Source organism: Salvia splendens, chromosome 11 (assembly GCF_004379255.2).
Source record: "Salvia splendens isolate huo1 chromosome 11, SspV2, whole genome shotgun sequence".
Lineage (NCBI taxonomy): Eukaryota > Viridiplantae > Streptophyta > Magnoliopsida > Lamiales > Lamiaceae > Salvia > Salvia splendens.
Window position 1 is genome coordinate 2,118,164 of NC_056042.1, and position 24,363 is coordinate 2,142,526.

At 37.0% G+C, this 24,363-nt stretch overlaps 3 protein-coding genes across 3 annotated transcripts; 1 reads left to right on the forward strand and 2 right to left on the reverse strand.

Annotated features, from left to right (window-relative positions):
• Nucleotides 1-666: 666 nt before the first annotated feature.
• On the forward strand, nt 667-6,065 carry LOC121753791 (auxin response factor 6-like). Its single transcript, XM_042149050.1, has 15 exons — nt 667-1,537; nt 1,638-1,726; nt 2,198-2,313; nt 2,425-2,523; nt 2,602-2,658; nt 2,740-2,898; nt 2,988-3,072; nt 3,200-3,290; nt 3,378-3,542; nt 3,618-3,740; nt 3,821-3,896; nt 3,980-4,127; nt 4,230-5,326; nt 5,429-5,619; nt 5,714-6,065. Exons 2-15 carry the CDS (start codon nt 1,684-1,686, stop codon nt 5,916-5,918), a joined length of 2,655 nt encoding a protein of 884 aa, XP_042004984.1. The 5' UTR covers nt 667-1,537; nt 1,638-1,683; the 3' UTR covers nt 5,919-6,065.
• A 134-nt stretch (nt 6,066-6,199) lies between these two features.
• On the reverse strand, nt 6,200-9,588 carry LOC121753792. The gene is made up of 6 exons (XM_042149051.1): nt 9,354-9,588; nt 8,846-9,020; nt 7,938-8,519; nt 6,955-7,399; nt 6,790-6,871; nt 6,200-6,698 (listed from the first exon to the last, which is right to left on the reverse strand). Exons 1-6 carry the CDS (start codon nt 9,381-9,383, stop codon nt 6,495-6,497), a joined length of 1,518 nt encoding a protein of 505 aa, XP_042004985.1. The 5' UTR covers nt 9,384-9,588; the 3' UTR covers nt 6,200-6,494.
• A 12,043-nt stretch (nt 9,589-21,631) lies between these two features.
• On the reverse strand, nt 21,632-23,837 carry LOC121754282. The gene is made up of 3 exons (XM_042149654.1): nt 23,648-23,837; nt 23,479-23,544; nt 21,632-22,624 (listed from the first exon to the last, which is right to left on the reverse strand). Exons 1-3 carry the CDS (start codon nt 23,819-23,821, stop codon nt 22,160-22,162), a joined length of 705 nt encoding a protein of 234 aa, XP_042005588.1. The 5' UTR covers nt 23,822-23,837; the 3' UTR covers nt 21,632-22,159.
• Between the last annotated feature and the right edge of the window lie 526 nt (nt 23,838-24,363).

Here is a 24,363-nt window from a genome sequence, read left to right on the forward strand (position 1 = left end):
CCGATAATTATTATTCTAGTTAAATTAAAATATACAAAAAATGAAAAAATAATTAATTTGTGACTTGAGTTTGTTTACTATTAAAGTGGACAAATTTTTTTGAGGTCTAGCCAAGTTTTGGTGGCTTGGACTTGGCCATGACCTTTAACTACTGTGGACACCTTAAAATATGAGAGTGGGCTGGCAGTGGCCTATTACTGACCTTAGTCTAAGAAGGCCCACTTTGAATTAGAATTTTTGTTCTATCTTAATCTATAATTAAATGTCCCATTTTTATATTTTAGTTATCCACAAAATTTGACATCTCTTCATTTTGATAAGGTAAGTCTATAAGAGGAGGCTCATTTTATATTGATAATATATCTATCACTTTTTTATTATAACAATCTGACACTTTACTCATTTTGTACATAAAAATCCACTACCCTACTTCCGGCGCGGCAGCGGACGCGCGAGCCATGCCCATCCCGGCCATCCTCCCCCCTCCCGGCGTTCTTCCCCGTTGCAAATGGTCTTAATTTAAATGTGTTTTTGAAAATAGAAAAAGATCGAAAAGGTTAGAAAAGTAATTCACATGTTGAAAAAGAATAATTATTGCATGGTCCACTGCTCCCACCACATTCTTTTTAGAATTAAAATAGTTTCTGACACACTTTCTCACTCTATCTCTACCACCGTCGCCTAAATTAAAAGTGACATCTGAAAAAATGGGAAAAAGGTGATATTGAATAGAGTATTTGACTAATTGGAGCAGAGAAACCCATACATAAACATAGAGAGCAGCGGAAGAATAAGCAACTATACCACTGCTTGCTCATAACTCCGCACCACTCCCAGCATTCAGTATTTGCAGAAATATATAGAGAGGAAACTAAGAGTGTGTATTAGTATCTCAGTTTTCACCATTTCCCCAGCATTTTAAAGTACTTCTTGTGTGTGGTGGTCGGTGCACGCGCATGCATTGGTGGAGTTGAAAAGTTTGGATTTTGAGCATTTTATCGTACACCCTTTTTGGCTTGCTAGCTCACGCTTCATTTTGAGCAGAAAAGGTTGGATTTTGCTGGGAAAATAAAAAATTGGGTTTTTGGGTTTTGGAAGCTTCTACTTTCTTGGGAGTTTTTACAGCATGAGATACTGAGATCTGAAGAGGGTTGGATGTTTGTCTGTTTTTGAAATTGGGAACCAGATTTTGTTGGATATTGGAGTTCTAGGTGCTTGAGCTAAGAATAGTGTTTAGTTGGTGCCTGGTGGGTGATGTGGGCAGTTGGTATCTCAATTGCATTTCCTGTGATTGAGGGAATTATATGAGTGAAAATAGGAACTGATGGAGGTGCTGAGTTTTTTCTTCATTTGAAGTGGAAAGTTTTTAGGGGAGATGAGATTTGTCCCTAATATCTTCATGCAATAAGACTTGGTTATTCATAATTGATTTCTTGTAGTTGCATAAATTGGGAAGAAAGGGGCTTGTTTCATGTATTGAATTTTTGGAGGGCAGGTGATAAAGTGCAGGTGTTATGCTATTTGGGGTGAAAAGGAGGTAAGTGGAAGCTGAGTTATTTTGAATTTTGAGAATTGGAGTAGTATATATTTTTGTTAGGATTTTTTTATATATGGATTCTGTTTATTTTTTTTTGCAGTTACTGCTGTTTTTTGTGCTGCTCCAACTGTATTGCTTGAATCTTCATGATGAAACTGCCTGCTTGCTTGAATCAGCAGTCTCCTGAAGGTAAGATTTCCCTTTCTTCCTTTTTGTTTGTATACAGTGATGGTTTGAGGCTACGCTTAACTCTGAGATTTGACATAGTGTGGAAAAGGTTGATGTGGAATCTTCATTTGTTTTATGCTTTTCTAAGTTAATATTTTAAATTAATAATCATTCAAGTCTGCAAAATCTGCAAAAGAAGAACTGGATTCTCTTTCTTGAATTTTCTCTTCTTTCCTTGTCTTTTTGGGTGCTGTTACAAAAGAATTGTAGTCTCACATGTTAATTTTTGGCCCATTTTTGACATTTTCATTTTCCTCTTGTCTAATTTTGCATTGTTGATTGAGCTGGATTTGTTAATTCCTCATATGTTTTTTAATACTGAAGAATTTTCTTGAATTTGTTCATTTTAACTGTTTAATCATTGATGAATGTTATCAAATTTGTCGATTTAACTGTTTTTTATTATTGATGATTTTCCTCGAATTCGGCCAGGAGGAGAGAAGAGCTGCCTAAATTCTGAACTTTGGCATGCCTGTGCCGGCCCTCTCGTTTCTCTCCCATCTGTCGGAAGCCATGTGGTGTATTTTCCTCAAGGACACAGCGAGCAGGTATTTGTTTCCGATTTCACCTTTGAGAGCATGGCCTTCCGTATCAAACTTTGATGTCGTGTAACCAGAAATTTGTCGAACCTCATAGTTTCTCAATTGTGTGCTAAACAGGTTGCTGTATCCACGAATAAGGAAGTCGATTCTCAGATGCCTAATTACCAGAGCTTACCTGCTCAGCTCATTTGCCAGCTTCATAACGTGACCATGCACGTAAGTTGTCTCACATCTGGAAGCCCCCGTTACTCGTTTCAGCTTGTTTGCGAAGCTTGATATTTTGTCATTAACCAGGCTGACATAGAGACGGACGAGGTGTATGCTCAAATGACCTTGCAACCACTAAATGCAGTATGTCAGCTTCCTGTCTTTGTTCTTGTTTAAAAAGACGAACTCGGTTTCATCCTCGTCTATTTATATGCTCTTTTGCAGCAAGAGCAGAAAGATATTTCCTTCCATCCAGCAGACTTAGGTGCAGCCAGCAAACAGCCAACCAATTACTTCTGCAAAACTTTGACAGCTAGCGACACAAGTACTCATGGTGGCTTCTCAGTTCCGCGTCGAGCAGCTGAAAAAGTCTTCCCACCGTTGGTAAACTTTTTGGTTCTTGAAATTTATAAGACAAGTCTGTTTTTATCATTCGCTGTGTGGCTTTATAGTTATGCAATGCCCGTGTACAGGATTTTTCGCAGCAACCTCCGGCACAAGAGTTGATTGCCCGTGATCTCCATAACAACGAGTGGAAATTCAGACATATATTTCGAGGTGTGTTCCAAATTACATACTATAAACATCTGGTTTTTATGATTAGAATTATACATCGATGTTTTAGTTTCACTTAGTCTGATTATAAGATATTTGATGTTAAAAATTCGTTTAATACTAATCTCAGGTCAGCCAAAGAGGCATCTGCTCACAACTGGCTGGAGTGTTTTCGTGAGTGCTAAACGGCTCGTTGCTGGTGATTCAGTTCTTTTCATATGGTACACACTTTCTCTACAACGTGGTGATGTCTTGTGCAAAATTCTTGAGTTGTGACGCCTGACCTGATTCGTTGATGCATTGATCAGGAACGACAAGAATCAGCTGCTTCTTGGCATTAGACGTGCCAACCGCCCCCAAACAGTCATGCCTTCGTCAGTTTTATCCAGTGATAGCATGCATCTCGGTTTGCTTGCTGCTGCTGCTCATGCAGCTGCAACATATAGCCGTTACACGATATTCTATAATCCCAGGTATGCTGCATCCTCAAGATTACTCCCTGCATCATTTGACATATCTCGATTCCACCGACACCAATTTTGATTCAGGGCAAGTCCATCTGAATTTGTTATACCTCTGGCGAAATACATAAAAGCAGTGCACCATACTCGAGTGTCCGTGGGGATGCGCTTCCGTATGCTGTTTGAAACAGAGGAATCTAGTGTCCGTCGGTATGTTTTGACATTTATATGCCTAGAATTGCATTTTTTGACAAGTTTTTGCAATCGTTCTGAGATGTTTTTGGTTCCAGCTACATGGGCACGATAACTGGCATAAGCGACTCGGATCCCGCCAGGTGGTTAAATTCACACTGGCGTTCGGTCAAGGTATGCTACACTTTCTCTGCCTCCTACTAACTCGTATATGACTTCATAGTATTCACCACTCCCACTTCTCTAACTTGATGAAGGTTGGCTGGGACGAGTCAACAGCTGGGGAGAGGCAGCCGAGAGTTTCACTCTGGGAAATCGAACCTTTAACCACGTTCCCTATGTATCATTCGGCTTTTCCTCTACGACTGAAACGTCCTTGGCCATCAGGTCTCCCCTCATACGCAGGTAGAATTCCTCATTTTAGCTGTATCGACAATGACATTGTCATCACGCTCTCACACACTGTGTTCTCGTATTTCTAAAATCCGTATTGTTTGTTGTACCTAGGGATGAAGGCTAGTGAGATGGAGTTCAATCCCTCCCTCATGTGGCTTCGTGGAGACGGTGGAATGCAATGCCTGAACCAAGGGATGGGTGTCACGCCGTGGATGCAGCCAAGGTTCGATATGTCAATGCTCGGCATGCAAAATGATATCTATCAAGCCATGTCAGCTGCAGCTATGCAGGATATGAGGGTTGTGGATCCTTCCCAACAGATGCTCTCCTCAGTTATGCAATTCCAGCATCCCCAATCCGTCGGCAGCGGCTCTGCAGGTTATATGCAGCAGTCTCACTGCTCCGCTCCCTTTGTTCAAAGCCTTCAAGGTCACTCTCAGGCAATGTCGCACTCAGACCTCCTCCAGCGACAACTGCTCCGGCAAAACTCGTTCAACGATGCACAGATCCAGCAGCGGCAGCAACAACATGGTAATCAGACGCAGCATGATATTGATCCTCAGCAATCGCAGTTGTCATCAAACTCTCAACTACAGTCTCCGACTATGCACTCGATGTCTTCCATGAATCAGAGCTTTTCAGAGTCGAACGTTAAACCTGTCGGTAACATGAGTTCTCCTCTACACAGCCTGTTGAGTTCGGTCACCCAGGACGAGGCCTCCAACGTCCTTAACGTGTTGAGATCAAGCAACTTGCTATCTTCTAGTGGTTGGCCGACAAAACGGGTCGCTCTCGATCCTCTTTCCAGTAGTCTCTCCTCCCAGAGTATCACGCCGCAGGCTGATCAGTTAGGACTCTCGAACGCATACACAACCAGCAATCCTGTTTCTTTGCCTCCTTTTCCTGGCAGAGAGTGCTTGATGGGGCAAGAAGCGAATAACGATCCCCACAACAACTTCCTCTTTGGAGTTAACATAGATTCCTCCTCCCTTCTCATGCCGAATGGGATGCCAAACCTTAAAGCAGTTGTTAGTGACAGTGATAACGTGACCATGGCCTTCGCCTCTTCCAGCTACATGACTAGCTCTGGTGCTGATTACCAGCTCAACCCTACCGTGACTTCAAGCAGTTGCATTGATGATTCAGGTTTGTTGATGCCTACCGAGAATAGAGGGAATAGCAATACGCCCGATAGAACCTTTGTTAAGGTAATATTTTCGAAGCCTTGTACGTACTCTTGTTCGTCTTTTGCACTTGTATTATTTTTTTTCTATCCATCCTATACCAAGTCGATATCCAATGTTCCACAGGTTCACAAATTTGGCTCGTTTGGAAGGTCGCTTGACATCACCAAATTCAGCAGCTATCCGGAGCTGCGAAGTGAGCTTGCTCAGATGTTTGGCCTCGAAGGCGAATTGGAAGATCCGTTGAGATCAGGCTGGCAGCTTGTATTTGTGGACCGTGAAAACGATGTTCTTCTTCTTGGTGATGACCCCTGGCAGTGAGTTATCCATTTCACTCGCATTCATAACAGAATATGCAATGCATATACATCTTCTGTCGCCTCAAAAACACTGATTCTCGTCCTATTTCAGGGAGTTCGTAAACAGTGTGTGGTGCATCAAGATCCTGTCGCCGAAAGAGGTGCAGGAGATGGGGAAACCGGGACTGGAACTCCTAAACTCCGTGCCCCTTCAGAGGTTGCCCGTCCTAAACGGCAGTTGTGATGGTTATGGAAACCGGCAAGAGGCGAGGAACGTGAGCACCGGTATACCTTCTGTTGGAAGTCTTGATTTCTGAATCAGAATCTGTTTGTAATATTAGCATCGTCTGAATCTGGTAGGCAAGAGGAATTCTGTTTCTAACTTTAAAAAACTTTATAATAGAAGCCATATACTACTGTAAGTTAATTATATAGTATATACTTCATCCTCTGTTTTCTTCCCATATTCTGAACTCTTACTAATTGATCTTGAAATAGCTCTAGTTTTCATTCTATATCTCTTTTTAAAAAAATCAAAATTTAGCCTATTTTGTAGAATGTACAGTAACTGATTCCAAAACAAGAAAAGCCAATCTAATAGTTTAAGTTGACTCACCTTGATAGCAAACTATGAGAAGAAAAATGACAGATTTTACACCAAAACTATATACGCAGGGTGTGAATGAGGGCATGTATAGCTGCAAAGATCTGCAGCTCAATCCAAAGGCTTGAAATTGTTGATTGTTAATAGATACATAGATGGATTGATGAGAATAATGATGGAAAAGCACTACAACAATGGTGATTCTAACATAGACGTATTTATTCCCACGGAGTGCGTTGTTCTGCATATTCTGGTGCGAAGTTTTGCTCGTGTGAATGTCCAGGCTTGGCTATGACCAACCACAGCAGATGAAGGGGGAAGAAGGGATACGGCCCGTTTGGCGGATGTATTCTGCCTGCGACGCAGTTTTTTCAGCCTGTTGGTTTTTTCTAGCTTCTGCTGCAGCTCGTTTTTCTTCTGATTTTTGCCTTGCCATTGCTACCTTCTTCACCATCTTTGCTTGAGCCTGTGCTTTCATTTGCTCGATCTGTGCCTGAGTTTGTTGATCTTTTTTCATCAGTTTTCATTCTGATGCAAAACAGTGTTCATGGATTTTCAGTAATAAGAGGCGAAGATGCCTTTACCTCTATTTGTCTCATTTCAGCTTCAAGCCTTGCTTTCTGCTGACTCTCCCATGCCTGAATTCTTATTTCTTCACGTTTATATCTGAAATCAAGTTCGGGTGAGTTCAAACTGCATTTGATTACGAAAAAAATAGCTTCAACAGAGCATAAGCTTCAAGTATGAACCTGGCAGCATGCTTAGCTTTCTCAGCTTCTTCCCAGGCTGCTGCGCGTTTTGCATACTCAATCTGTGCGAGCTCATCGTTGTCTATGGCTTCATTCCCAGAATTACTCTTATCTTTCTCGTCATTGCTTGCCCAAGTGGCAATATTCATCTTACCGAGTTGAACGCCCAAGGCTACAATCTCCCTTCTCGTTTTAAGCTTTTGTTCTTGCTCAGACAATTCCTTCTTAGCATGTTCAGCCAGGTTCTGCGTGGAATCGCGGATGGGGTGCTCCGTTGGCGTGGGTGCTGGCTCCCCCCTCCGAGGAGTAGAAGGTATAGAGGACGTTGGGCTGCGGAGTGGGGTTGTTGCACTTACTGGTGTAGCACTCCTCGATGGCTCTTGGCTCGGAATAGGAGTCATTTCTGTTCCCATATCTCTCATCGACACTGATCTTATGGTGGGAACTGCAGGCATCAGAAGAAGCAAATAAGCATAACAGTTTCACAAAGTGCACATCATTATTTTCTTTCTAACACACATCTTAATTTCATTAGTTCCTCAACAAGAGCAGAACGATTAGCAGCAACAGAATCATTCAGAGTAAAAAAAACCAGTCACTTCGCGCTCAAAGAGTGAGATATTCTAGCAGGTACAACTTTCTTGTATAACTTCTTGAGTTCATTATAAGCATATTTCACAACAAAACAACGAACTTTCAAACCTACTGATATCGACACAAACAGTTACTCCTAGTTACATGTCTCAATCTAACTAATTACAAAGTTAGTTAGACCTTCAAATTTTGAAAAGCTTAACAAAGGAGTCCCTGTAAGTTGCAACTGACAAGCATTGCAGAGAAAGAGAAACACATGCATTTCTTTCTTTCTTAGTTTATATTATCTTTATGGAAGAAGAGTGGAAATTCAAGCTGATTGAGGCAAAAAACATGAAAACAGAAACACACATTCAAATTAAACAAAAGAGTTGAATCATCATAATCACCTGTTGTTTCGTCTGTTACAGTCTTGGTGCAAGGCATATTTGAATCATCTACCTCAGATAAATCCTTACTTTCAGGGCACCCCAATCCCGCCTGCGAAGCAGATTGGCAAAAATCGACCCTCTTCACCCATGGCTTGTTCTCAGAACTCGTACATTCTGGCACAACTCTCACCACATTTGTGGCTGGTTGCCTGTTCACCTGATTCTGGATGTTGGCCTTCTTTGACATATTGGATTGCACATTTTGCTTGTTCATAATCCACTTCTCCGCATCATTCCATTTCGAGGACATTGGCCTCGAGAACGATCTTGTCATCGAATGGTGCAGCGACCTCTCCCCTTTGTGGAACTCAAAGCTCGAGGTGCTATCATAATCAAGGTTTTCATCCTCACACATTCTAACAGGGTGGACGGAGCTGGAATTACCAGTATCTCCCTTGGAAGTAAGCTGCATTCTAAAACGACTAGCGTCACCATTATCCTTTGCTCCGAGCTCCTTCGACTGCAATGAATTCACATTTCCTTGGCTAGCATCCGGGGTTACACCATCAGACTTAACTTGCAAAACCTCTAAATTCGACACTGCCAAAGGAAGACAGAATGCAGGTCTAAAATCAGCAAAAGGGTGTTTTTACAATTTAGAGCACTAAGACTGCTTCTTCACTCCAACAAAAAAAATTATGTTTCCAAATCTTTCCACATTGAAAAACTTGAACTAATTTTACCAAATGTTGCAGAAACTATGTCACTGCTTCAGAGAGGGCCAATAAAAAGAGATCAAAGCAGGTAAATACCCCTAGGCCCACACTAGCTCGAATTCAACGATCGATGACTAATAAATGCAATCTGAATCTACCAATACCAAGATAACTGAAAGGAAAAATCAAAGAGGGAAAAACTCATCAAACCTTCCTCTCCAAAATCCTCATTTTCGGCTGCCAACAAGCTGTTCTTGACAAACTCTGAATCTTCCATCCTAGCAGGAGATGTTCTCGAAGAATTACTGTTTGATCCATCTTTTTTCTTTTGATGGTGCGGCCCCATAAGCTTCATCCTCAGCTTACTCGGAGATAAAATACCAGTCTGCAACAACGCCCAAAAAAGAAAATCGAAAAATTCAATAAACAGAAAAAAACCAAATTGAGAGAGTTCAACACACACACGGCACCACCCCACTGTGGAAAACTTGAAAAAGGTGCAAAATTTACTTTTTCCCCATTCAAGTAATCTCATTGAAACGTCATTGTAATTTTCTCAGAAGACATTAATCGAGCAATTGGTGTGCTTTGATAAAAAAAAACATCAATTCCGAAGGGGATGAGGCGTTGGAGCTAAATACATCGACGAAGAAAGAACAAACTCGAAGAAAAAGGACGAGAAATGCATGGATTTAGGTAGAAGCTGTGATTGCAATACCTGAACTTTGTGTATCCGCTCGTACTCCATTAGATTCTTTCTCTACTTTTTTGGTTTCTGTTGTACTGAGAGACGCAGCAAAACCGTGAACAGAGGCCTAGCTGGAGAGAAAGAGGAGAGCTACCCAAGAAGAAGCCAAAGCTCTTTTTGGTCACAGCTCTGCAAATCTGAAGCCTTGTTTTAGAGAGAGAATGTGTGTAATTTGGTGGCAAATGTTGGTGAGCTTTTAACGATTTATCGACTGTTTTAGTATTAATTTTCTTCGTTGGGTCTTTCCTTTTCTTTTGCTTTTTTGCCTTTTGTTTCCTTTGTAGTATATGTTGTAGTAAATTTTATTTTGTTGGTCTATAATAAACTCGTTGTATGAAAGATTGGTAAAAGTTAATAGACTGTGATTTATTAAATTGCTAATAATTTTAAGAAATTATTTAATATTTGTAAAAAAAATATGGTTGGAAAAATTTAATGGGTTTTGACTCTAATGCATGTTTTAAAAATTTTATATGAAAGAAAATTTATTGAAAAAGTAAATAATACTAGTATGTAGATTTCATATTCATATACTATTATATTTAGTAGAAATAAATGTTTCAAATTAGACCACCACAGTTCTAAGTAATTACTTATGACTATGTGAGGAAAAAAATTAATTCGTTTTAGGTTCTACTTTTATGCTACTATATTAATATTTATTTAATAAATTATGGAGTAAATGAAATGAGTTTGTAGAATGTATAATTCATTTAATAAAAATATTGAAATAGAAATGAAATACTTTAATCATGGATAGACTGAAAAGGAAATAATAACGGACGGAGAAAATAGTAGTATATACAATAAATGCAACTTTAATAATTTAGTAGATTCTGTTATCCACTTATCAAAATGGAAAAAAAATAAATAAATCATGGAAATTTTGATTAGTCCCCATAAGATTTGGAAACAATATATTTTGTTACAAAGTTTAAAATTTTTTAAATGTCTCATCCGTGTAAATGTGATAATGCTCAAAACAGTATTGAAATAAGAAAATAAAAGAAGAGAAAAATAGATATGTTAATGAAATGATGTTTATTTAAGTATCCATAGAATACGTCTTATCAAAAATAAATTCAACAGTTAAAAAATGAAACTTCCTTGACTGAAAATCCCATTTCAAACTTGACTAACTAAACCCTATTGTCCTTCAACAAAATAATTTTAACTATTAATAATTGTAATAATATATAGTATGAATTATTAAAACTAATAAAGATGCTTGATAACTGCAATAAAATGCATAAGTTATCTAATAACTAACCAAAAGGAATACTTTAATTTTGAACTAGTTACATGTGACTTATAAATAAGAATAATATTTACGTAGTAGATTGGTATTGAATTATTGGTTTGGTGCATAAAAGTAATTTATGTCACACTCAATCACTCGATTTTTTTGGCAGAACATTTATTTTGAGATGCACTATTAATGCCCTAATCTATTCATTTCCCCTTCACAAAGAACCATTTTTGGAATCTGCCTTATGCAATTATGAACACACCAAAGCTGTAATGACATTTATGGCTTTAATGTTTGACCACCGGTCTTCTATAGTGGATTCTGTCCTATCAAATAGGCAACTTTGCTATAGTATTTTTTGAGAATATTGAAAAAATAAAACTTGATTGTATTTTGCCCTTTTATTGTGATTATTATCATGGAAAAGGGAAACTCCCCAACATTTTACACACTTTTGGATAATGGGTGGTCCGAGTGTCTTTTTTCACTCCATGTATCATTGTTGGCTTTAAAAGGTGGTGTAGAAGTTTGGTATATTGTGATTGAATGTTTTCAAGAAAAAGTGTAGGAAAATGATACCAACTTGTCCACTTAATTTCAAAATCCAAATTAGTAGACTTTTTGAGAATTTTACATTCATGTATCTCTTAGATTTGATATGTCATTGTTCTTGTTCATAAAGATAATTGTGAAGTTGTGTTATACACCACATTTGTACAGTGAGAACCGAAACTTAGCCGAAAACTCTCCGTCGCTTACGGGTTTTCTCTCTATTAATTTTTTATACATATTTCTGTCTTTTCAATTCTTATCTTCTTCTTCTATCGTATACCGTCTTTGTTATTTTCAATTAATGTCATGGTATATATAGTAGGGCAAATAGTCGAAAAAACCATGACATTTGATCAAATTCGGCTTTATAAAAAATAAATCGGAAAAACTGTAATTTTCAAATAAAAGTGCTGTTAATAGTAGTTATGACGACATTACTGACATTTTTCCTAACATTATTGGTTCTTCCTACCATCCATATTTGGGACCCAAGTGTAGAAATCTCGGCTATGTACATTTGTGTGTATATATATATATGTACATATTTGAATTGAAGTGCATGATGAGTTAGTTCGAAAACTAATGGCGGGAGAGAGAGAGATAATGATTGTATTGAGTAGTTGGGATTTCTGATCCATTTTTTACTTATTTCAGAAGTTATGTAGGAGTACTATCTTCTTCATTCACCCCTTCTTCATCTTTGCAGGCCTATCTAATTTAAAACATCACCACCCTACTCTCTCTCTCTCTCTCTCTCTCTCATCATTCTATTTTGAATCTGTTATTATATCTTGTTATAAAATAATCAGAGGGTGGAGAAAATATAACATATACCAGTATTTTATTATTAATTCGAGTGTGATAAAAGAGAGTATACTACTAGTACATTAATTTAGGGAAATTATTAGTATATGATAAAAAGAAATTGTAAACTCAAACAAGTCTTGATTATCGTAGACTCTCAGTCTTTCTTGATAGATAAGAGTACTACATTTCCAACAATCTAGCCACAATTAGTGGTCCATTTTAAAACACAAATTTATAAGATTACATAAAGAAAGAAAATCTATAAGTTTTGCAATAATTTGGCACTATTCGAGCAGCTTTCTGCAAATAAAACTAATTGGAGTATTACAAACGATAAAAATTAAAGTTCAAATATTTATGTGAAAAGTTCAAAAATCAGTAAATAGACTCTGAATTCTATAATGTGATCTCTCTCATAGACCGAACCCCCCACCCCCACCTACCCCCACCAGGCCACCCTAGTATATTACTAGTACTATTATACATACAATAACAGTGTATGCATAATGCATATATTGAGTTTAGTGGAATAATGATAATAATTTTAAATAAAAGAGTAGATATTTAATTTTGTAGAAGTAGGAGTATGATTTTGAGGTGACACAGTATCCAATAGTAATACTGTAGTAATTGGTCAATACCTGATTCCACTATGATAGAGACCCTCAAATTCCACCATCTCTCTCCATTTGCTTTTATTTCAAAAAAGGTTAAAAGGTTGTTAGTTAAAGAATTTTTTCCAACTTGTTTTAAACTTATGAACTCTATATAATTAAATTAACTGCTTTTACTATAAAGTGTTTTGATGAAATGTTTACGAGACTCTGATTTTTTTCTTCCAAATTTATGTACTCCTTGCCTAAGCATATGTCATGCCACTTAATGCTTTACATATTCAATAAAATTTATTTCAAAGGTTCTATAACAAATAATCGTACTTCTTTTTAATTAGGACGTTTCATATATTTAGTCATCTTCTATTTTTGACAATTTTTTCTCTTCTATGGGATGGGCCAATTTTCAATTAATAGTAATCAATCACTTTCAATTTTACATTAAAACTTGTCGTTTCTAAAATTTATATTTTTATGGGATCGATAAAGTAATTTTATAAAAAAATTTAAAAATTTTAAACATAGTAGCAAATTATAATAAAAGTTGTTAGTATTTTGCGTAATATTACAAATATTTATCCATTGTGACTAGTCATATCAAATAGCTTTACCTAAAATGGGGCATGCAAAGGCAATTTGTCACATATAGAGGGGCTAGGCCAGACTCATGATTATGTAATAGGGGTTTAAATTAAGCATATAACTAATTAATTAGCTGCAATTTATACTTTTAATGCTATCATTAGATATTAGATTAAAGTTAAGCCCATGTGAACACGTATCCCAAGACTGCTAATTGCCTATCCAAATGAGACACATTTGATGACGATCTCACGTGCCTCCTCACGTGATTTCTGATTATTTTTTCTTTTCTTTTATATTTTTATTGCTTTATCTATGCACTTAGCAATATTTAGGAGTATAATAACATTCTTTTCTCAACTCAAATAACAACATTCTAGTCAAAAACTTCCTTTTCTTTTCACTTTACAGAATTAAAGGCAATTTAATAATGAATAATTATATATGATAGATTAATATCTACAAGTTTCAATGTACAAGTCCCCTAGAACTTCCCTTATCTACCATTTTAATCCTTAAATAAATTAAAATTCATTTTTCTCATTTCATTATATATATATATATATATATATATATATATATATATATATATATACTCCCTTCGTCCCAAGTTACTTGAGGTGTTTCTTTCGGCACGGGAATTAAGAAAGTTGTGTTTAGTGAATTAAATAAAATAGAGGAGAGAATAATAGCATCCACAATAGCGCCTAGCGGACGTCTCGGCAGACGTCCGACCAGCAAACGGATCGTCCGTCCGGGACGTCCACTATTGGGGCGGACGACCTCTCGTCGGTCATCTCGTCCGCTATTGTGGGACCTCGAAGGACGAGCGCACAGACGAGAGCAATTTTCAATTTTTTTAAAAAACTCTATATATACGGCTCGTTTCGGTTCATTTTCATTCGCATCACTTGTATTAATGAGTTTCTCTTCTTTGTCTCTATATTTCTCGACATCCCGAAATGGCTAGTGGTAGTGGTGCATGTGGCAGTGGCTAGGATGATAAAGTATTGCGGAGAATCTGCGAACAGATACGGGCCTATACGTCCGCTGAAATAAATCGCCTGATGAGGGAGGCCTTGCAACAGCCGGCGGTACCTCGCCCCATCCATCATCGAGTTGCAGTACTCTGCGACCACGTCGCTGCACACCAACGGTTGTTTGACGACTATTTCGCTGAGCAGTCGTGGTTTGGTGACAACTTCTTCAGGCAGCGTTTAGGATGCACCGAGATTTATTTATGCGTATCGTGAACGCTTTAGAGCGTCGGTACAAGTACTTCCGATTAAGGGAGGATGCGAGTGGCAGACCCGATCACTCGCCTATACAGAAGTGCACTGCTGCAATTAGGAAGCTGACCTACGGAGGCGCGGCTGACATGTTCGACGAGTACCTCCACATTGGCGAGTGACTGCCCGCGAATGTCTCAAGTATTTTTATCAGGGCGTCATTCAAATATTCGGGGAGAGGTACCTGCGAAAACCTATCCCCCAAGACTGCCAGGATCTGATGGATATGTACAGAACGATGCATGGATTTCCCGGGATGTTGGGCAGTTTAGACTGCATGCATTGGGAATGGAAGAACTGCCCCACCGCTTGGAAGGGGCACTACACGACCGCCTTCAAATGCAAGAATCCCACAATGATCCTCGAAGTCGTAGCTGACTAACGGCTGTGGATTTGGCATGCATCTTTTGGGGTAGCTGGGTCGAACAACGACATCAACGTCCTCCAGTCGTCGCCCCTTTTCAACGAGCAGTGCATGGGCGCCGGTCCGGTCATCAGTTTTGTTGCCAACGACAACGAGCATGATATGAGCTACTATTTGGCGGATGGGATATACCCGAGGTGGCCCGTCTTTGTGAAGACGATCAGATGTCCAATCGATGAAAAGAAGGTCTACTTTGCGAGCTGACAGGAGGTAGCGCGCAAGGATGTGGAGTGGACATTTGGTGTGCTCTAGGCTCGATGGGCGGGGGTGAAGGGTCCAACCCGTTTGTGGTATGACGACTGCATTGCTGATGTCATGTACGCGTGTATTATCATGCACAACATGATCGTCAAACAAGAAGGTCCAAAACTGACTGATTGGACCAATGAAGATGACGCCGGACTAAGCCACGGAGTGGCCACCGCCAGTGTATGCATGAAGATACCTCATGATGACGCCCGATGGCTCCAAGCACATGCCGACATGCGCCAACAAGAAGTCCATATTCGACTCCACCAGGAGATAATTGAAGAGCTGTGGGCGCGGAGGAGTGTACGTTGATATTTATAATATAATTTGTTGAAATTATTTTTTTTATTTGTACTTTTTTAATGTTTTTAATTTAATGAAATAATGATTGTAATTTCACCGTATTCGTGTCGAAATTTTAATTCCGTATTATTAAAATGTGAATTTGTTTGTTGGGATGTCCTAGTGCTTGTCCACTATTGTGCAGTGTGATGTCCTAGTGATGTGACAGTGAGGTGGGAAGTCTAGTGACATGGCAGAAGGTGTTTTTGGGAAGCCCTAGTACTAGTCCGTGGGGAAGTCCTTCCTTTTGTAGATGCTCTAAAGTAAGAGAAAGAAGAAAGAATAAAGTAGGTGGGATTAGATGTTTCATGTTAAGTTAAAAAAAGAAATAACTCAAGTAAATTGGGATAACCCAAAATGAAATACGACTCAAGTAACTTGGAACGGAGGGAGTAGTATTTAAGTTTCAATATTTATAAAATAAAATACATAATTAAAAATAAAAAGCATTGCAACGTTGCCCCTCAATCAGTCGGCCACATTTCCAACGCGGTTTGGCGCTGCCGTCTCTACCTTTGCGCATGCTATAAAGAGTTCTTCAGTATAAATTAAATTGACAAACTTCTTTAATACAAACTTGTATACAAGCTTACTCTTACATTCCTAGTACATCCTCAATCAAATATTTTATTTTTCATATAAATTTCGCCATGCTGATGCAATTTCCAAGCTTCAACCATCAGAAAATTATGGTTATTATTTTTTAAAAAAAGAACTATATTATGGACATTTCTATGAAATATACAAATTCAATTACAAATTCAATTCAAACCTCTTTAAAAATTACAAAATTGCTCTTTTCACCAAGGTAGCAATTGCTGACGACAACCTTCTTCCAACAAAATTAACTTTATTTCAATATATATATACATGGTGTTGTGGGGGGTACAAAACTGCACTGTGCTCATTCACAGACACACACTCATACCTTTCGTCATGATTTATTTAATAATTTCCCAACCTGATAAAAATATCCATAACAAATTGCCCAAATTAACTCGAGACTCAATTAATTATGATAAGAATATAAAACGTTCAACAATCAGTCAAATATTTATGTAGCCAAAGCAAGACAAGATGAAAAACAATTTTATGATTTTAGCAATTGGATTTACAAATCTATCCCAATAGTTTTTACCTAGACGGTATTTGTTGGAGATTCGGTCGGAATATTTTCTATGACAAAAAATTTGTTGGTATTATTATTTATGTGACATAGGATTTGACAGCGACCCTGATCCATCGATAATCTGTTAGCTACACTAATTAATGACGGATTAATGGAGATTACCGAAAGATTTTTCTAATGAAACACTAATATGCCAACAACACTAATTTAAATTTGTTTTGATTCCAATGAATCATTCTTGAGAAAGTAGTGAAGTGTGTAATTTTGGTCCTCTCAACGTGAATTGCTTGTTCACCATGACGTAATTGTGCGAATACTCTTTAAAATTGTATTGCCTCTATTAGAAATTAATAGAAGTCTCATTTCATTTTTACTTTAATGAGACATAAAACTCGTATTCCATTATCTCATTCCACTCACATACCATTATATAATTAATATTTAAAAATTGAATCAATATGCCACTAACTATTTTAACCTACATTTCTTCTCATTCTTAATACATGTGCTTGAAAAATAAGACTTCTATTGTTGGACGAAGCGAGTATTTATGAAATAAGAACTTTGGAAGGAAATGTCAGTATGCCAAGCTCGTTCTTTGAAATTCTAACTCGTGTGCAGCAAGAGACTAGCCGACTCCACTGGGAGATTATTATACGTCGACGGGGTATCATAATGGTCAATTTTGTGGGCATATGACAAAATTATGTGGGTTGGAAGCATTAGTCCAAAACATTCTTTCTAAGGGTAGGGCTATTGCATCATTAGTGAATGGGGCATAGTGAAACTTCATTCACATGGAGGTGTTCCTATCCCATCTCTTCATGCTGGCCCATTTCCCTCATATTGTTTTCCATTTTATGTCCTTTGCCCAATTCTTTGACCACACTGCAATTTCCTCTTACCACATTTATGATGATGATGCTATTGCCATCCATAAGAAAATGGATTTTGCTTACTCAATTTGGTTGTAAATCTTTGACCAATATTGCCTTCACATTGCCAAGCCATGCATGTGTAGTTTATTTCACTCGTGGACTAATATAAAATATACTCATGAGTCATGATCATATGCTATAAATTCACTTTTGGTTATAAAACTTAAAAGTGGACCATATAATTGGGATGGGTATGGAGTATTGCCAAATAGAAGATAGAATTTTGAGATAAAATATTATCGATAGTAGAAGAAATTTGCAGAATGAGTTTAATAAAAAATAGTTTCAATACAATCATTTGCTTCAATTTATAAAAAAACAAGGGAGTATCTTGAGGAAGTTAGAGTTATATTAGAATAAACAAAAAGATTAAGAGGATACAAATGTAGCAGCCAACAAAAGATAAACGATATACTCACATCAAATGCAAACTCTAAATATTGTACAAACTCCAAATTATAATTTAGATTATTAGAAAATATCAATTAATGACAAAATAACATCAATAGAAAATATCAACACAGTGTCAACAGTTGACGCCTTATTGATATCAAAATCTCAAAATTTTATACTGTGTTGACATTATGTTGAAGAGTTTGGAGTTGGTACTGTATATACAGTTTACATTTTATCACTATCTATTCCCATTAGATAAATTTGAGGTAGAAGTAGGGATGGACATTCGCATTTCAGATATGTTTTTTCATTTAATTTGAACTAATCTATGAATCTTAATTTGGAGAGAATATAAAATTGGACTAATCCAAATATCCAAATATTCATTACAACCAAATCTGAGAATATAAATTTGAACTAATCCAAATATCCAAAAAAATTAAAAAATAAAAAATATAGATACTTTAGTTACCAGAATAATATGCTTGTAAATATTTTACCAAATATTTTCACCGACATTGTTGATCCGTCGGTAATCTTGATTGCCAACAAACTGCCAAGGTTTACCAACAAATAATCCGCCGGTATTGTAGTTTACAAATAATTGAACCATTATATATAATCCACTCTAAGTCTACCTCTATGCACCTTTAGTTTAGGGGAATGGCAAGCCAAAAGTCATTCGATTTTGGATGCACCACAACTTCGTTTAGGGGAATGGATAGCCAAAAGTCTATCAAATACTATAAACTAATCTGTTCCTAATATCGTTTTGATTTCAGTTGTATTTCATTTTTTTATTTTTCATCCTTAACATTTTTATTAAATTATAGTCAATCTTTCACTCATTTAATTAAGCAGTAGTACTACTTTTTTTCACTCATTAAAATATAGTGGATGATGTGAATCAAATTGTACATTCTTATTACCCTAACTTTACATGATTTATATCGTTTGATGCTTGCAAAAGGATGTTTTGTGGTGTAGGAAGAGGAATAAATGGTGAAACAAAGAAGGAAGCTCGGATGGTGAAAATCTACGCAGGAAGCTATAAAAATTGGCCACCCGGCCGGGTGATTTCCGGAAGGCAGCGAGAGGACAGATTTATTGCCCGGTCGGGCGGTTGTCATGGCTCGGAACGCCCGGTCGGGCGTTTCACCGCGAGGCCTCCAGAAACTTCGCCCGGTCGGGTGATTTTCATCTCCATTTCGCCCGGTCGGGCGTTTTCAATCTCAAATGCAAAATAGACAGTTTTCTCGGCAGTTTTCAGGGGGAACTTGGCAGTTTAAAGGGGAAAAAAATCAGAAAACAAAGGGGGGACGACTTGGACAGAGATTGGAGAGAAACAAGAGAGGAAGAAGAAGAGAAAAGGAAGGAAGGGAGATCCAATCTTCAACATCTCGGAGGAGATTTACTACCATCTACACATTGAGTTATATGGTTCTTCTCTTTTGGTTGTGGATGTGTAACTAAACTCTTCCGTTGCTCCTAATTTGTGAAAGATGTGAATTACTTTAGGATTCTATGGATTAAGATTATTCTATGATCTTTTCTACGGTGCTTTTTACGTTGAATTAAAATTCCGGCCTGATTTATGATTCAATCTTGTCTTTTAGCCAATGTCTCTTTAACTTGGTTAAAAGGTGGAAACGTAGATAAAGAGTTTGAGATTTGTATCGTGTTCGGCATATGAATCTTGGAAAAGTTGATTTACATGTCATTACAATAATTGTTGGACATTTACTATGCATTTGTAGGAATGTTCAATTGATTTTGTAAATGAATTATGTACGTTGGAACTTAGAAGTTGGGTTAGAGCTTACTATGCGTCTGTAGGAGTGATAATCTGATGAGTATGAATTTGATCTTAGTGTTCAGCAAGGTTAAATTCAAGCATCTACGAACATGTTCAGTGTGAGTAGAATGAACGAGTTTATTACAACTTTCATTAGATTAATCTTTAATCCTTAGGTTAATTGGTCCGTTAAGTTAATTCACATCTGGAGCATATTAGGAGCGACGTTTTCAATCTCTTGAGTTTCTCCATTTTCGCACTTTAGTTTGTAAATTTAGTTTATTAATCTTGCCAATTCTCGTTAAATAACCTACGCCTCCCTGTGGTTCGACACTCGAAATACTACAATCGACTCTGTACTCTTGCAGATAGATTGTAATATTATAGCTATTTTATTAAACTTGTGTGTTCTAAATCCATTAATATAAAAGCTCGAAAATTACACATCAGTGGAGTACTAATTTTTTTTATTTTGCAGTGGTGCAAAACTATTTGTTATTCAATTCATTTTATATTGTTATCCTGATCCAACTATGCTTGTGACTTAAAGAGCATTGGTGCAAAAACTCTTTGCAATATCTATTCATTTTCAGGATTATAAAGAGCATTTTTATTTTCTAATCAAGGCAAAAAGAAAATTCAATAACTTAACAATTAAAAAATATACTAAAACAGTAAAACTTCAATTATGAGACAAACAGGCCCAAAATAGATAGTGTGATGGAGGGAACATTCTATATACTTCTCGTCACATTAGGAGTTACTTTGACTTTTCTGTACTCGTTTTATAAAAATGATATTCCCTATGTCCCATCGAAAATAACTCATTTCCTTTTTAGTTTATCTCACCCAAGATGACTCATTACTAAAAATAGAAATCACTTTATCTCTACTATCATCGATCGGCAGCTGCTCTCGGAGATTAATCGGAAATGCGACTCTCCCCCGACGGAAGATTCAATTACATCAGCAGCGAGGATTTCGGTTTGTTTTTCGGCTGCAAAAACGTGAGCAGAGAGCTGCTGAGGTATGGAATTGGCAATTGCAATGTTTCTAGAGAGTGAAGCGACGAGATTGATTTGGCGATGTTCGTTCGGTTAGGGTTTCTTCGTTCACCGAAAAGCTAGGGTTAGTTGAGAACAAGGTTTCATCAACAACTACGATTCGCCGTCGTCCAGAGATAGGATTCGCCGTCCGATTCGCCGGCCGTCGAACTGAGAGTGAGAGTGGGAGGGTGGAAAATGCCCAAGTGTTGGTAAAAAAACGCCGTCCGATTTGTTTTTTTAAATCTTTTACTTATAATAATAATTAGGGAGTTAGTAATTACACTTAACAGCTTAAGTTGGTCAAAAACGCGGTTAAATACGTGGATCGTTAAATATAGATGGAAAAGTTAGCAGAGGACCGATTGTGATCCGCGTTGAAATGTTCGAGATGCAAAAATTCCAAAATCGTAAAACGGACATATGTTTAGGACCAATTTTGGCTTTTACATATAATTAACTAATAAGTATATCATGAAAATGAAGTGATTCAGAAATGATGTTTCCTCGTGGAAAATGTTTCTAGTGTCAAAATCTCAATGTTAATCAGCATAAAATTATAGCCAAAATTTAAATAAACAACACTCTTTTTTATACTAGTACTAATATTTTATGGAAAGAATTTCATTTCAACAAGAAATTACCGTTAAAAAGAAATATAAAGAATCTTCCCACATCTGTTTCTGGATGTTAACATCGAGAAATACCCACAATTGTTAATGGTTGCCATTGTTCTTGGCTTCTTGCATTAATTTTTATACAGTCTCTCTCTAACTTCTATGGGATTAAATAAAAATTAGTTTTAATAAATAAGATTATTAAAAGTAATCATAAAAGGCTGTTTAGTGGAGAATTATTTATAAAAATAAAGTAATTTACGAGTAAAGTTTAAACTTTTTATTTCTGAATTTGTTTTATTAGCATAAATTATATATGTAGTATAAATGCAACATATATAGCCTTCAAATATAGTTTACGTATTGATTAATTTACTTTTCAAAACTATAGTAATTTATAAATATCGCCTTACAGTACACCGATTCGAGTTAACAAATCAAAATCTAATAATGTCAGCAAATCTAACCATGTACCAATTTGGTATTTTTGACGTGTTTGCTGATAAATAATAGAAAAAGACAGAAAAAAGTGCAAAAGGGCCAAGGTGTAGCTACCTCAAGTCAGTTCAAGCCAATTTTTCCAGCCTCAATGATCCAATTCTGCATATGAAGCCATTTTAACCACTGGCATAGATTGCACCTCTCTCTCACACATTGAGATATAGTTGCTTACTTGCTTTAGTTCATCTTTTAATTCTCACATAAACACATCAAAATTGGGTGGAAAATACGACCAAATTAGTAAAATGATCATGTCTGTAATCCACCTTGGAGTGGTTGATCGAGGCCATTTTGAGCACTAACATAAGCCACACGAAAAACATCATACTTGATGTCGACCGCAAATCCATCAAAATAAGGAAGGATCCGGTTTCGAAAATCCGAGGCTAAAACGTACGTGTAGAACGAGTGCAGTGACTTCCACACCACAAGGCCTACTATTTTCGGCATGGTTTTCGACTTGAAGCAAACGCCGGCCGCTGCGCCTTCCATTTTGAGAAACTGGTCTTTAAATATGGCTAGAAATGCGTATGCAAAGCTCAACGCGTTGGATTCGCACTCGCCGGACAGGATGGCCGAGCTCATCGCCACCACGTCGCCGGTGAAGAACTTGGCCGCCGGAGAGCCGTCTCTCGATTCTCCCGCGTATGCTTCGAAGAAGCTGTGGTCGATTAATATGGCCATGCTTTCGACCAAATTTGTTAGGACCGAAATCTGGGATGGCGATAAAAAGAAAATTCTGTGTGATTAGTTCGAGATAAATGGAAAATCATTGATAATAAAAAAAATGAATATGTGGTTAATTTTTTGAAAATTGAACAATTTATATCCTAACACATGATTATTTCGACTTTGCATTTGATTTTTGCATATTGTTTGACTCAGTCACATTACGTGCTTTTAACACTAGCAAATATTAATGGCGGATTCAAGCAGGGTTAAGGGAGAGTATGACTGATTCTATCGGAGGCCTATGAAGGTCTGTAACCACTATTAATTTCGATCTTTAGAGTTGTTGCTGACCCAATCCTTTGGTATATGAGTTTATTTCCATTGTCAGCGACAATCGCCACACCCTTTTTGCCTTCTGACGACAACGACAACCTTCTTCACTGTATTCAATCCTACAAGTTTCATTTCATGGATCGGCATAGAAAAGTTCTATAAGTGAAATTGAGTGATTCCCCTTTTGTTCTAACTTAGAAATTGGCGAATTGCCCATAGATACTAATAAGATCAAGGAAGAAGTATTCTGAATCAATGAAGAAGTTCATTTTTCAAAAGCATTATCAATCTATAAAAAAATTAGAAAGGAGATTTTTTGAACTGTGCAAAATCCTTAACAATCCAATGGACCCCTTTCCCATCGAATCAGACAAACTAAAGAAGGGAACCGCGTTGGATTCTTACGCTTTCATGTAACAATTAGGCGATTACTACAGGAATGAACCTAATCTGCAAACCGCAATATCGTCCCACAACACTCACTACAACAACACACAATTTTATGATCTCAAGTTTCACAAAAAAAAACTATCATGAATTAAATAGGTTTGAACTTTACTTACAAGGGCAGCAATTAGGAGTTGCTTGTTCTCATCACTCCTCTTCATCCAAGCCCCATACCATACAATCTGCAATAGACACATAACACTACTAAATCTAATGACATCATCAATATACACGTGAAAATGTAACAGAGAAATCGAGAAGAACCACTTCTCGGGTCGGGCTTACCATGCTCCCATGAATACTAGTAAATATAGAACTATGAACACAGCCAAGGCCGTCAGTGTATGAAGAAAACTGCTTCAGAGCATCAATAAGAGAATCTGCGCAAACAATTGTTGGTCTTAATATGAAGAAGCTTATGTCCAAATTTCTGCTGTTAAAAGGAACATAACATGCCATTTTTTTATCTCTGCTATTTCCTGCTTTCTTCTTAGAGGATTTATGAATGATTATGTATATATATATGAGAAGAAGATAGGGGACAAAAAAAAGTTAGAATTTTCTTGTGTTTGAATTTGAAGATGGTCAAAGTCATATCGAATTGATTGGTCATAGATTGGCTTCCTCTTGAGACCAAAATTATGAAGAAAAAAAAACTAATGAAAAGGATGTTAAAATTTGAAGATAGTCAAAGTCATATGCTGCATTGTGTTAAGGTTCTAGAATCGTCCTTCAATTAGACTAATTTTACGTGAAAAGTTTGTTATGAAATTTCAATTGCGTGCTCATTATGTCAATATATAGATACAATAATTGGCAGTTACGAAAAAGAATTTGGCGTGTTTCACTTTATAATATTTACTACTAGTACGTAGTACCACTAGATAAGTAGGGTTCAAATTAATTTGTAGTACAATAAAAATTGAAAAATTATATTAATTAATTTAAATAATATGAGTGAAAATAGTCAAAGCTCTTAAAAAGTGAAAATGATGTGCACT